The 14,948-nt window shown below is 40.9% G+C and overlaps 1 protein-coding gene and 1 pseudogene across 2 annotated transcripts; both read right to left on the bottom strand.

The window, feature by feature from the left end:
* Positions 1-285: 285 nt before the first annotated feature.
* Positions 286-2,095, bottom strand: LOC146493206 (cathepsin K-like; annotated as a pseudogene). Its single transcript, XR_014871826.1, has 6 exons — positions 1,890-2,095; positions 1,301-1,642; positions 987-1,210; positions 728-893; positions 548-650; positions 286-462 (listed from the first exon to the last, which is right to left on the bottom strand). The product of XR_014871826.1 is annotated as a cathepsin K-like (transcript).
* A 989-nt stretch (positions 2,096-3,084) lies between these two features.
* Positions 3,085-9,175, bottom strand: LOC146493205 (cathepsin K-like). The gene is made up of 8 exons (XM_085147836.1): positions 8,994-9,175; positions 7,720-7,840; positions 7,515-7,637; positions 4,710-4,862; positions 4,399-4,623; positions 4,127-4,292; positions 3,698-3,803; positions 3,085-3,618 (listed from the first exon to the last, which is right to left on the bottom strand). Exons 2-8 carry the CDS (start codon positions 7,837-7,839, stop codon positions 3,519-3,521), a joined length of 993 nt encoding a protein of 330 aa, XP_085003962.1. The 5' UTR covers position 7,840; positions 8,994-9,175; the 3' UTR covers positions 3,085-3,518.
* Positions 9,176-14,948: the final 5,773 nt, after the last annotated feature.

Below are 14,948 nucleotides of genomic sequence, written 5' to 3'. Positions count from 1 at the left end.
TGCAGCAGGGGCCGCTCATGAGAGTCAAGAGGATTGTGGATCTAAAGAGCCCATTTAAACTTTCCTCAAGCCAAAAAACAGTTTCTTTAAATGCCACATTTATACAATTTGACAAATTGAAATAAAATGAGACTGGGAACTGTCAGCTGGCATTTATATAGCAAATTCCCAGCCTTAATGACTAAACGGCAGGGAGACCCTGGGCTGACCAGTGTTGTGTAATGTAGATCCATAGAAGTGAACAAATTCAGATTAAAATTTATAGCAAATTCATAAAGTTTCCAACATGTTAAAATTCCAGTGATCCAGTTTATTTAAACATATAAAAAAAATTTACACAAAAATAAAACAAAGACCCAACTTAATCAAACAAAAGGAAAACAAGCATGGTGAGCGATGCCACACTGGTTGTTTCGGTTCCGAGCCATCTTGATGTAGCCTTCTCCAAACTGTACACCCCAGCTACAAATGAAGCAGCTGCTGTCATGAAACTCAAAATTAAAGGAAACAAAGAGACCCAGTTCATCAACCAGTGACTCAGAACAACCCGTTTTTGACGAGCCAGAAGTCCTGTCCTTTCTCTCTGCCGTAACCCACAACCAGCGCGCCATGGTTCACTTTCTGGATACACCTGTTGTCCATGTACACGCCTGTTGGTTACAGGAGGGCAAATATAGGAGCTCTGACTAAGATTCAATCTGTGCATCATTCTAATAAAGTAACCAACCACGATGGTAGAAGTGAAACTGTGGCCTGGAAGCATCAACTGCAACAGCGATGGGCCCCACAAGAGCCACTGCCTCCTTCAGTGCAAACTCATCCCCCCTTGGTAGGCAGTAATACCCTGAGCAGTTAGCAGCCCGATACAGTGGGTTGTACTTGCACTGATTATGCTGAAAAAATGTTGAGTCGAGTTAGTAGACTCTTTAACATGAGAAACATCTAGGTTTAATCACAGTCTACCTGCAACTGGAAGCTTGACTCACCTTTCCAATATAAGGGTAAGCATCTTCAGAAGCAATGCCTTGGTTATCAACAACATACTTGAAGGCACGTGCTATTAAGCCACCATTGCACCCCCGGTTGCCATAATCTGTGGTGCAGTCAATCAGGTTTTGAGTGCTGAGAGATCTCAAAATGCCTGTAGACTTTTAAGTTGCCCCTCAAGAGCTCCAGCCGCACTGAAAGCCCAACAAGCGCCACAAGAACCCTAAAAGAAAGGTTACTCGTGACATGATTAAAAATGTAGAGGTTTCCTGTTACATGTGTGGATATCTGAGGGGACCAGCTAGGACCTCACCTGCGTTTTGACTGGAGTTACCAAGCCTTTATCCCTCCAGTCTACTGAAGCTTGGTAGAGAAAGCATTGACTTTATGAAGCTCGCAGCAACCATCTCCAGGTCAGATGGTACCCTAGTGCCCGTGAGACTGCCGGCGATCTCACATGGGGGTCTGCAAGCGTGGAGAAATTACACACCATTCACCATCAAGTGATGTAAAGTTTGAGGAGAATGCTCACCATGTCTCCGAAGTGGTTGATTGCCAGTTCGTAAGTGTGCAAATTCAGTGAAGCTTCCAGGTTGTGAAGATTAATCAGTTTCAAGTTCATTTCCCAAATCAGTCTGCGTCCCAACTCCTCAATCTGGAACATAAATGTTACACCAAATCTTCTGTGGCATATATGTGCACAGTAACTAAGCCAGAGTTCAGACATCCAAACAGCTTGATGTTAATGAAACACAAGGTGGGTTCTTGTTCTAAAATCAAGCTTAAACAGACCTATATGCTTAAATCAAACTCAGCTAAACACTTATATAGATGAAGACATGAAACATTTCTGTTAAAGTTACAGGATTCAGCACCTTGGTATTTTTCCACCTTTGTTTTACCTGGTGAAAATATACTTTCTTATGCGTTTTCTTCCATAGCTCCCAGTGTCAATCTGTTTGCGAACTGATATCGGCCACTGCATATCCACACAAGACTGTGAAAAGCAGGCTCCGAAACATTTTCAGAATCTGGGAAAAGAAGAAGACGGGTTCCAACCACAGTGTGACAAAGCAAACAACAGCAGTGTGGCTCCTGCTTTTAAGTGGACAGCAGCAGCAGCAGAGTTTACAGGTGGTATCAATTTACATTTAAAGTCAGCTGAAGTATGTTAGCACTGAGAGGAGGTGTCTTATGAGCCATCCACATAAATTATATGCAGTTCAGATTATTTGACAAACTTGAAAAAAAACCATCAAACCTGCATTTACTGATTTACTCGGGTACTTGGTAAAAAAACAGTGAATGCCTGCAATGTCCATCCCTTCATGGCCACAGTGCACTAGTGTTAAAAAATACTCCAGTAAAAGTTAAAGTAGTGATTCAAGCATCGGCTCTGAAATGTACTGAAAATAAGAAGTAGTTTGTTGGAGGAGATTTTTACTGGCTATTTTTTGTACAAGCTTACTGAACATTGTGCTATATTAATGTATTAATGTAACAATAAAATAATATCAGTTTGATAATAACAGCTTGAATCATTTATGTAGAACAGGATGAGAGAAAAAGAAGGGAAAAAAGCTCCATTTTCTTTGCCTCTAAATGGGAAAAGGAGTACAGTCCAGTCTGGGGTTAAAGTGGAATCAAAGGGTGGGGGAATCAGTTGTAATGGCTCAGTGTGGGGAAGAGAATCACAACTCACTTTTTACTGAGAACTTCAGTAGATTTTCTTTAAAGTACAGGCTGTGATCAGCTGACCAGCTGCTCTTTGCAGATGTACACACCTGAATTCAACCAGATGTGAGCAGATGTTTCATGAGTTGTCCTGGCTGATGCCCGTTCTCTACACTGACTGTATACCGTTTATGCTGTCTGTATACTGTGCACCAGCCACGTACTGATTTAAAAAAGCATGAGGACTTACATCTAAGTTTCACATTTCCAGTTTAAAGATAACACCGAGCAGTCCTTATTTGTTTAACAAAATGTAGGGATAAAAGCAATAAGTTTTCAGGAAAAAAAATAGTCAAGCAAAGTTCAGATACCCCAAAATTCTACTTTAGTACTACTTCTACTTCCACCTCTGATTAAAACTGATCAGTTGACAAAACCTTTATTGTTCTTGAGTGTAAATTTGTGCTTAGAAATGTACAAATAAGGCGAATGTGCATAAAGTATTTTACATGGCACAAAATGTTATGAATCTTTCATTTTTTTCACTTGTCGTTGTCACTATTATTAAATCTGTGAGGTTTAACATGCAGAAAGAAAAGTAAATAAATACTTAGAGTACAATGTAGAAACAACACTACTGAATGAGAGCTGAAGTATTTCAGTCTCAGACATGTGTGAGTATGTAGTCAGACATTTAAAGGTACAGTGATATGTTGTTGTTTTTTATCAGATGAAAAGTTATTTCAGTTGGTTGGACTTTAAGCATCTTTAGTGCTGATGTGAAATAAAACACAGTGACACTGACTGGTCTTTAATAATAATTTAAATAAACTAAGTTGAGTTAGTGGGCCATATTTTCACACTGTAGGGTAGACTGGAAGGCTGGCGATGCCGCAGAGATTATTCTTGTTCCGGGCAAGCCGAATGTAGCCTCCTTCTCCCCATGCAGTTCCCCAGCTGAAAAGACAAAAACATTCACATCTAGGTTCAAAATATCGGAAATATTTTACAGGTTAACAATCGGAGGTATGTTTACCTATTTTTCACCAGCCAGTAGTCTTGTCCTGCATCTGTGCCATAGCCCACGAGCAACACAGCATGATTGATCAGCTTTGGGTTGCAGCTTGGTACGTTGTATAAACCTAATAAATGCAGGTGTGTAGTTAAAAAAAAATACATAAGGTAAAAAATATGTGGTACAGCCGGTCAGTGGGCTACTCGTGCTAAGGGCCTCCCAAGGGCTGACAAACCTAAAATTATAGCAGCGGTAATGTGCTAACTTTGCAATGAAAGTAGGAGATGTATGACCTCCCTGAGGGGGCTCCACCAGTTTCAAATGAATGAATGCATGATTCTGTTTAAGCCACTTAACGAAAATCAAAAGGAGTTATCCCTCTGGGATTGAAGCCTTTTGTCTGGATCAGAGACCAGCAAATAAAGTAAAATTCACTAGAATCTCCTGCACCTCCACTGTACATATGAAAAGATTCCAGCATGGCATTCACAGCCACGGAGATCGGCCCCACTGATGCCAAAACTTTCTGCAGCATCTTCTCATCTCCTTCTGGAAGGACGCTGAATTTGGAACAGTAGCCAGCCCGTCCCTGGACAGAATAGCGGCATTTCCCATTCTGCAAAGAGAAACGAGACATTTATGAAAAGACAGAAGTACTGTCAGTCTTTCTGTGTTTGTCCACCCTCTTTCCTACAGTTCTCTTTGTGCGTGTAGAGGATGACCTTGTGTTCGTAGGGATAAAAGCTCTCCGAGTCAACGCCTCCGTTGCGAATGACGTAGCTGTAGGCTTTCGTGATGTAGCCTCCTCTGCAACCCAGGTTTCCGTCCTGGGTGCTGCAATCCACCAAGTTCTGCGGACTCAGGGAAACAAGTGTACCAGTGCGCTTCTTCAGCTGGCCCTCAAGAGCTCCCAAAGAGCTGAAGGCCCAGCATGACCCACACAAACCCTTAGAAAATAAAAACAGTACAAAGTGTCACTTTTGTCACGGGATCGCGTTAATGATTTTCCTTTTCTTAAAACACCAGATCTCACCTGGTTTCTGACAGGACCCACCAGGCCCTCTTTCCTCCAGTCCACATTCGCAGGTAACGATGAGTCACTCACATCCTTAAAAGTGCCATTTGTGAAATTAACGGTCTCCTCCAGCTTCAAGCCGTTCAGATTCTCATTGATCTCCTCGGCTGTCTTGGGGGCAAAGAAATGGCAGCGGTAAATAAAATGAAAACACCATTAAATATCACCTCTGCACAACAGCATTGTTTTCACTTGACACCGAATGTATAAACACAGCACCGATCTCGGGTTGCGAATGTGTTTAAAACCCATCATCGACTGAAAAGCAAGCTGAAGCATTGAAACAGCTCCACTCAGTCAATTCATTCTGTTCCCACCCACTGTGAATTTTGCACTCGGCATTAACAAATCTCTAATGGAGATGCTGGCTGTGTGTTTGCCCTCCTTGCCCTTCCAACTATCACCTCTGTCTTTGACGAAGAGCAAAAGGTGAACGGTCCAGCTGTAGCAGATATGGCTCTGTGTCATTTTATTTTTCACAGCAGCTTTAAAAACAGAATCTTTCTCCTTACATGTGAGTGTATTTCAGCTGCCTCACATTATTCACCCAGGCAACTGCAGCACTCTGTCCTCTGACAGCGGGCCAAAAGCTTGCATGTGTCCCAAAACATTTCTGCCAGTTTCCTTGCAGAGAGCAAAACACGCCACGCCCATCCAGGCTTTACCGCTCGGGCTTCCTGGATTTTTAATCAAAAATAAAACCCCTCTAACTTAGAATACAATTATTTTCTTGTTTCTGCACTTGTTTTTTAATATTAACAATCCATTTATTCATTTAAAATATTATCCATGCAGGAACAAGAAAATCAACACTGTAACACTGACATGTTGCTCTAATATTTTAAGATTTTTGCACTTTGTGTTTGTGGTCTTTCAATATGCAAAACATTTGATGAAACCTTTTTCTTGAGATCCTTTTATTTAAAATACAAAGTCCACATAAAATGCAAGGTTATCAGACATTTGCACATAAGCAAAGTATTTCATTTAATAGTTTATACAAGTCCAACCTGAACCAGAACGGCACAGAACCAACCAGTTTGCAACCCTGCAGCTATGCTGTTATTCTATATTCTGTTATATATTTCCAGCATTACATAAGGGTCCTTATGTACATAAAAATAAGCATCTTGATTGTCCAGGCTGGCCCAGCCCATACTGGATTAAATTAATCTGATTGTATGAAGGGAGATTAGAGCCGCTCTATAGGTTAGGGTTTAAATTAAGCCCGCCGGGATGCAGTTTTATCCGCAGATTAACAGTGGCGGTCATTCACGTCCATCTTGCACCAGCAAAAGATCAATGTGCATAAATGCACTTGAGGTTCTGATGGCAAACATATGGTTATGTTTACACGGTGTTAAAATGTTTGTATCCACCAGAGGTCTCTCAGATACGCTCCTGTGAGTGATCGCTCTGGCGCTGCAATTCGTGTTGTTCAGTTTAACAGAATTGCTAAATGTTTTCAGTTTGGTTGATTTTTCTTCTTGTTGTCAAAATTTCTGCCATCATCAGCATAACTATACAATGATTTGGGAGTGTGATTTGTGTAATAGTTACATATTGGTTAATACATGAGTGAGACAGACAAGCAGAGAGAGAGAGAGAGCGAGAGAGAGAGAGAGAGAGAGAGACACCAATCCCGCCCGTGTAGAGATTTTCGACTTTATACTCGATATGTGGCTCAAAGTGTGGCTGCAAGGCCATAAAAGTCATAATATAGACTGGAGGCAACTCAACCCCCTAATATTAAAACGTATTTTAAAAACTTGATATTCAAATATGTTCAAAATGTGCCCCTCAATATACTGAGATTAAAATATAACCCAGAGATTTTCCTGTGCAGGGAAATACAGGGAAAAAAAAATCTTAATAATAACTAGACAAATTACTGTTATTATTCTGACCGATTCCAGCTGTACAGCACATGTTTGTTGTAGTGGTTTTGCCACTAAATGCTGCAAACTGAGTGTAGACACTGCAGGGTATGCGGACCACTGCAGAGCAGACTTGGACTGAGAAGGACCAGTAAAATCAGAATAAGATGGATGGTTTTTGGGGCGACCGTGGCTCAGGGGGTTGGGAAGCGTATCTGTAACTGGAAGGTCGCCGGTTCGATCCCGCGGGCTCTCTGTCCTGGTCGTTGTGTCCTTGGGCAAGACACTTTACCCTACCGCCTACTGGTGTTGGCCAGAGGGGCCGATGGCGCCCCTCTGGCGCCGATGGCGCCCCTCTGGCGCTTCTGTCAGTCTGCCCCAGGGCAGCTGTGGCTACAACCGTAGTGGCATTGTAAAGTGCTTTGGGTGCCTTGAAAAGCGCTATATAAATCCAATCCATTATTATTTTTGTCTGGATGAGAAGACAAATGATGACAATGAAGTTTCTGAATGTTGTTTACAGTCACTGTATGAAACCAGCTGTGGTTAAAGTCAGCAGTTACTACCACAATCGTATGAGCGCTTATTCTGTAGTAGATCTCACTTCTACTTTACATAGAATTCATGGTAATGCCAAACCAAGTGCACTGATCCTGCAATTGTTTGTTCCTCTTCTGTCTTCTACTGTTGCTACAGCTTTGTTCAGCACTCAGATATTTTTCCTGTGGTCACTCCAGACTGTAGATAGTTTTAGATCATTTAATGCAATTCTATCCATGAGCCTTGAAGCTGTTTTAATGTTACTAATGAACGACTGCACAATAACAGATTGTTATCTAGATTTAGAAAGTTTAGACATCCTGTCTTCTCAGCAGCAGCATCCTACCATGTCAGCCAGGTGGTTCAGTCCCAGCGTGAAGCTGTGCTTCCCCGCCGAGGCTTCCTGGTTGTGTCTCAACACCAAGTACATGTTCTTCTCCCATACTGCCCTCCTGAAGTCGATCTTGGTCTGAAACACAAATCCACGCTGTCTCATTCAAACCTTGCCAGAATATGCGATAACAAAGACAAAATGTCTGTTCAAGTCCTACTTGATTATTATAAACTTTTCCATGTTTGGTTTTCCACTCTTCCCACAATTTGTTCACAGCGGGCGAAGAACAGGCGAGGACCACGAAGGCCAAAAGCAACACGGCACACAGGGTGTGCATACTGAAAAGGAAGGGGAAAAAGAAAAACAGATGTAATCCTTGTGTAATCAGCTAATCACTTCAGTGGTTCAGTTCAGTTTATTTTTATTTCAAACACATAGATTCACCAACATTTCATAATATCATTCCATGCAGTTGTTTGAAAAGGAGTAGGCAGAAGTATATACTTATTTAGCCCTACCCCCTTCAGTTTACATCTCAATCATTTCCTCGTGATCTAAATTTGAACAACAAAAACTTGTTGCCTCCAACTTAGGCAACTTGGATTGCATTTTGAAGTTTCAGTATCTAACTTTCTGTGATTTGGTGTGCACCCGAGGTTACTTTTGGTCTAAAACTATGTTAAATTCAAACATGATAATGTTTAATGCAGTAAAAGTATTTTCCTTTAAACTGAAAGATGTGAAAAGTCGGAGCTCTGAGAAGTTACAAAACTCTACAAGAGATTCACAGTATAAACAGTGCGGGAATGTATACAACTCAAACACAGAATGATAAACTCCAGGTTTCCGTCACCACTGAGCCTGAAAATGGTCACGCAAACATAGTAACCCTTTCATGCATGAATTATGACAACCTCAATGAGGATTTTTAGGCATCTTTAGGCATGAAAAGATGAATAAAAATCCTGATTGAGGTTGTCATAATTCATGCATGAAAGGGTGAGATAACAATAATTACAATGAAACACGTCATACATCTATAGTAGCATTAAACGACCAGTGGGTGGCAGGGTAAGGAGTGCTACATCAATGCCCGATGTAGTGCTTTATGTGCAAGTATACCATCAACACTGACACAAATACAAGAAAACAGCCTTTGAATAGCTGTCCACTGTAGTGACCACTATGCGTGAAAGGGTTAAGCATGATTAGCATTCAGTGCACAAAGCCACAACACTGCATTTTCAATAAAACATAGTCTGCAAACAAAAGCAGAAGAGCCTGTAAACATGATTCTAATCTACAGAGCAGACGTCTGAAGATTACTTCATCGCAAAACAGAGAAGTTCAAGCCGTAATCTCTTACTGTAATCTCCCAGCTTCTTTCTCAGTAAATCTTTTCCGACACCATATGATTATTCGCTTACATCCATAACCTTAAAAAAGCCATTAATTTAACAAGACGTGTAAAAAGAAAAGAATCACACTGACCTTGTTGCAGAATGACTTCGCCCAGAAAGACAAGTTCACCCGGTTTGAGCACGCTTAGATCTTCACGCCTTAAAAGAGGAAGTTTTATTTCCTGATGCGAGCTTTTATGCATCTGCTCACTGCCTCGTCATGTGAATCTAATTTACAACCAGCTGCAACCACACAAACTAGGCTTCCCGTATGAGAGTTGCACGTGGGGAAAGTTAAATGATGAAAATACCCTTGCGTGTGGAGGGAAATGCGTGCGAAATGAAAACGTTTCAGAATAAACTGATAGAAATGAAACTGATTTTGTAGTTCAGGGAGATTTTTTATAATTAATCACGACTTTGAATCATATTTTGACGTACTGTAGCTGTTAGCTGAAATGAGAAAAGGGCACATGAGCTTAATTTATTATTCTGCCACAACCAAAAGCAAAATCCAGATTTACTGCCTAATGATGCTAATTTAAATCGAATTACACAGGATCAGAGCGAGTCTGTTTTGAAAGCTGCAGTTTAATCATCAGGGCTCTTTGCCTTCAAACATGCTGTGGATTTGTAGAAAACTAAAAGAGGCGTATTAAAAATGCTCTTTCTTTCTGGATTCTTGTTCTGAACGTCGAGCCAGAACTCTTGATCATTCTTGTTCAAATGTTTTTCTTTTATTCTTGAATTTGGCGTGAACTTCCTCGCGTCTTGTTTTTGTATACCATTGGAAACAACCACCGGATTCACCATGATCCAGTCATTCAATCTGATGTGGTCTGTGCTGTATCTGTGCGGGTCTCCAAAAAGTATACTGGTCCTTTCAATGCAGAAGAGCAGCTTCTCTACTCTGACATGCAGCAGCCATTCATCTAAAATGTGACTTTTTCTAACAACTACTGGGATACAAAAGAGAGAAGAGTTGTAAGACTACCACAAATAACTGCAAGAAGATGACAGGTTCTCGTTTTCCTCTCATGCTTGTTGTATTTACTTCTTGACTGTACTTGGTAAAGTTGCATGTAAATAAAGCTGTGGATTCTTAGCTCTGACAGGTTGGGGAATCAATCCCAGCAATAAAGACTGATGGATCAGCTGATCAGTGAATTCCCTGCTGCACATCCTGCTGTCAGATCTCATGGGGCATGCTATTTGATCCATTTTAGCTTGCCTCTGCAAGACACTTTGCAACCCACCCAACCTGAGCTTCTCCATTTCAGGCTGCTTATGCTTCTTCTGTGAGGTGATCCTGTTGCTGCCTTTGCTGTCTTTTGAATTTCCAGAAGAAGAAAAAGTAAATTACTGAAGCTGGAATAACTGTCCCATACACTTTGAGCTTTAGTTGGGTAAATAAACTTTCGGTTAGTTAGGTGAGAATCACAAATATCCTCTTTGCTCCACATTCAGATTGTTGTGTTTTAATCCAAAGGTGATCACAGATCACACCCTTCATACACCCTAAGGATGAACCACTGAAAACAGCCCATAATATGTACACTGTATATATAGATATGTTCTTAAAATATGAAATATACTTCTGTTTACAACAGACTCCGCAGCCCGTCAATGTTATAACATAGCTGACAGGAACACATGGCAAAATGAAGCCGCCCAATACTTGCACAGTGCAGCCAAAATGCTTCATTCACCCAGTCACACCCACATTCATCCATCATAATTTTTTTCTATACCTAACCACCTTGTTTAAGATTCATACACACACTTTTATATAGGCATCAAGGGCAGCCCAGGGTACAACATCGAGCACACTTCGACACAGTGGCGGTCCTAGCCTGTTTGGCGCCCTGGGCGAACACCCCCTCTAGCGCCCCCCCCCCCACACACACACACACACATGAAGAGAGAGACAGAGTATGCATTGTATGCAAACGGCTACTAAACAGACATAATTCGTCATACAATGAGAACAGGACAAATCAACAATTGACACTGACTAATTAATATTATATCATTGTATATATTGTTTGGAGTTTAGTCTGTTACTGTTACTATTTTTACCATTTCTTCTTGGAGGAACTGTAACTCACATAATTTCCTTAGGGATTAAGAAAGTATCCTGATTCTTAATGTTTTAGGATACATGACCTGCCATTATCCAATGACACATCTGCTTACCTGTATCTTTTGCTCGTTTCTCCTTGTAGGAGTCATAATTAAATGTACTGAATTTTAATGATCACTGGGTTTTCATTTGTTTGGTTGCTATGGTGATGTGTAATGGGAGTCACGTGGGTGCTAGCGGCGACATTAAGAGGGCGTTGTCAGTCTGTCGTAGTGTAGAGCCTGTGATGTTTTAAGAGTTTGAATCGCGAGCCGATCACATTGCTCTGTAAACTTTTCAAGCACTTTAATAAACAAGGGAGCAATTCCACCTCTCGCATTATTGCGTAAAGTTGACAGGCAAATAGGCAGGCTCAGTCCCCGGCTTCTACTCCTCCTCTTCTTTTCTCTTTTTTTAGAGTTTAAAAACGGGTTGTGTGTGAGACTTTAAATCAACAAAATATAAAATATACATTTTAAATTGTTATTGATCCCTTTACTCCTGGTCCTAAAGTGTATATTTATTTTCTTACTCTTCTTATATATATTGTTTGTTTACTTGCACTGCTGTAACTGGAGCCTCGTCGTCTCATCTCTCTATATACTGGACTATATGTAGCGGAGATGACAATAAAGTTTACTTTGACTTCAGCAGCAAGCAGGCGCACCGAGGGCTCTCGTGCTCACTTTTTGCGTATAGAATTTTGAAAAAACATCGGTGCAAATTATAAGTCTGTATTGTAATGTCTGGTGTTTTCGTGTTTGTTGGTTTGTTTGTAATTTATTTTATTTGGCGAGTTGGTAATTTTTGCTGCTCCAGCCAGCCAGAGCATCCCCCGCCGCCCCGCCCTCTCCTCCCTGTGCCGCAAGCAGCAGGCGCACCTCGCAAACGGAGGGCGCCCTTACTCCCAGCAAATGGGCGATAGAAAACCAATGCCATTCCCAATATGCGCTGGGATGATGTCGGGGCAGCATGAGAACAAGCCGTGATGCCGCCCACACCACGATGCCGCCCCGGGCAACTGCCCGTGTCGCCCGTATCTAAAACCGCTGCTGCTTCGACATATAGACGAGAAGAGCCAAGGATCAAACCTTCAGATTAGTAGAAGACTCTGCCTCTTTCTGCCTCCTGAGCCACAAACACATTTAGTCCATATTACATCTTGAACAACACGTTATAGATATGTTTTTCATGGTTCTTGGGTCTAAGGTGTCCACTGCCTAAGAGGCATTTTAAGTGCATTTTCAGAGATGCAAAAAGGGTCAATGTGAGACCACAATTTAAAACAAACATAAAAAGGAAAAAAAATCCACATAGAAATTTTTTTTTATATGTTAGTGTGCTCTGCTTGTTTTTGTGCATTGACCGATTAAAGTGTTATTAGCAGATGCGAGCTGATGCTGTTGATAATTATACAATTGTTGGTAAATAAATAGCATGCCACAAAATCCTCTTAAGAAGACAAACGGATCAGAATGTAAAGAACAGATGTGTGTGCTGATCATCATCAACTGCAACGTGAATAAGTGGATAGCAAACCAAAAGAAGAGGGATTAGTGGTTTGGAGACTGTGGCTATATACCGTGATCGGCTGGTCACCAAGTCTTTAGCCGTCTTCGCTCTCATTTCTTGTCAGCTTTCTGTACAATATTGTAAAAACCCAAAGGCATGGCAGCGGTCTGCACAGCGGAGAGCTGCAATGACGAAACTATATGAAGAGAACTGGACAGAAGGACATTATGCAACCTGGAGATCTGAGGTGGCCTTTGCTATTTTTGGTCTCCATCTCTGATCCGGTCTCTTCCGGAATGCCCAGTTGGACGGAGATTTGCTGATGAATGCAGGTTCCTTAAGGTAGCAGATGGTAAGTTCCTGACTCAGCACAAGCTCTTCTTCGTTGGTGATTGTGCACGTTTTGCATCATTACATCTCACAATCATGCAGCTGAGCGGAGAGGGAATTCAACCTCCGACTCAAACACCTGATCGTTTTGTTGGCTTTCGCTGAATCCGGCGGGAGTGCTTTCAAATTTCAGCAAGTTCTTTGCAAAGTACAATTAAGAGTGAGGGCAGCGTAGGTGGCTGTTAGCAACTAAAACTCAAAATGCAGAAAATCATTTACACCTGTTATGTTTTCCCAGTTTGCAGTCGATTAAAGGAGATTTATTCAGTTACAGAAGGGAAAGGAAAACAGTCGAATCATCTTGCCTCTTTAGCAAGTTTAAATCAGGGAACATGTTATAGTCCACCTCTAATAGTTAACACCAAATAATGATAATAATTTTGAATCTGCTTCTCTGGCTGCTCGGGAACCAGTGTCACTTCATTTTCTGTCTAGCCACTCCTAAACAATGCAGAACAGCTTGTTATGTAATTGAACGGACCATTGAAAAACAGGATTTTTATAATTATAGTGAGACTATAATTAGTTTATTAAATCTAACCATGCAAGTGTTGATTAGTCTTAATTATTGGTTCAATAAATGCATTTAGCTGCTTAAAGTCTCTGCAGAGCTTTTTCTGTTTTGGACATGAAACAGTTGTTTACTGTGATGATGATATTGCTACACTAGTTTTTTGTACTTTCACGCTTGGTCCCAAAATTTAGCTTCTACCACACTTATTGTCAGGGTTCCTGGGTCGGTGACCCAGTGTTTTCAGTTTTGTCATGTTTAGGTTATGTTGCCACATCAATGTTCTCGCTTCCTGCTTTTCCTGTGTCAGTTCGTCTCTTGTGTTATTAACCAGATTATGTTCAGCTGTGTACTCACCGGTCTCTCATTATCATCCTCATCAGTCTGTGTATTTAAGTCCTCTGTTTCCACTCGTTCACTGTCGTGTCATTGATGTTAATGTCGTCTCTCCGTATGTATGTTCAGTTCAGTTCAGCCAGCCAGCCAGCCAGCCAGCCAGCCAGCCAGCCAGCCATCCATCCATCCATCCAGTCTTTCAGCCAGTCAGTCCTTCGTTCCTGCCCTGTTCATCCACAATTCATAATAAACCATCTTCAGTTCTTCACTATCCACGAGTCCTGCGTTTGGGTCACTTCCTCGCCTCCACACACTACACTCTTGACACTTATAAACAGACAAAATGACTCTGTTGTTCCAGATCACACTAAACACTTCTATAACCCTACATGGGTTACTTCAAAAACTACTTATATACCCCCTGGGATAATTATTAGAGGTCAAGTAATAAATAAAATAAATGAATTAGGAAACACTTAATGTGGGAAATTGATCAATGAAACATTCAAGATTAAAATCTTTACTGACATACAAGCAAGCAATGTATGTAAATAAAAACACAGACCTTTGACTTTGGATTCAAAGTCTCACCAAAAATCAAAAATAAAATTCAACTAGTTCCTTCATTTTTTTTTCAAAAAAACTGGCCAACATAAACATAAAAGGCAGTAAAAGATAAAAAGTTACAGAGATTCTTCTGGATTTTAAGCTGTAATATCACGAGATGTTCTGAACTAAGTCAAATACAAGAAAAAAACATTAAAATTTAAATTTTACTCTTAGATTTTAATTGGAATTTAAGGAAAATGAAAACCTGGGTTAACTATTGTCACCATGGTATGTAACATCTAGCACTGCTGCCTCATAGAAACAACATTGTGCCTCATGGCTTTAGCTCCACATGTGAGAAAAAAAATAATCCTTGTGCTCGAAGCAGCACGCAAACATCAGCCCACTGTATGAATGAATGGGAAATTACATGAATGGGCACCTTATTCATACTTTTGTAGCCTGCTTTCTTTGAAAGGTCTGCTTTTACCGCTTTATGTTAACATACAACATTGTCTCCAGTTGTCAAGACAACAACTTAAAACACAAAGCTCAAGGTTGCAGTTTAGTAACAGCAGCAGTTACAGTCCTGCTTGTTACAATAAACCTGATTTTCTAAGAGTGGC

This window comes from Neolamprologus multifasciatus, chromosome 22 (genome assembly GCF_963576455.1).
Source record: "Neolamprologus multifasciatus chromosome 22, fNeoMul1.2, whole genome shotgun sequence".
NCBI classification, from domain to species: domain Eukaryota; kingdom Metazoa; phylum Chordata; class Actinopteri; order Cichliformes; family Cichlidae; genus Neolamprologus; species Neolamprologus multifasciatus.
This window is presented reverse-complemented; position numbering and strand designations above follow the sequence as displayed.

Coding starts and splice junctions, on each gene's coding strand:
- LOC146493205 (XM_085147836.1), bottom strand. CDS start 7,839: ATGCACACCCTGTGTGCCGTGTTGCTTTTGGCCTTCGTGGTCCTCGCC. Junction 4,293..4,398: donor TTTATCCCTACGAACACAAG/GTCATCCTCTAC, acceptor TTCTCTTTGCAG/AATGGGAAATGCCGCTATTC. Junction 3,804..4,126: donor TTTTCATATGTACAGTGGAG/GTGCAGGAGATT, acceptor TGCATTTATTAG/GTTTATACAACGTACCAAGC.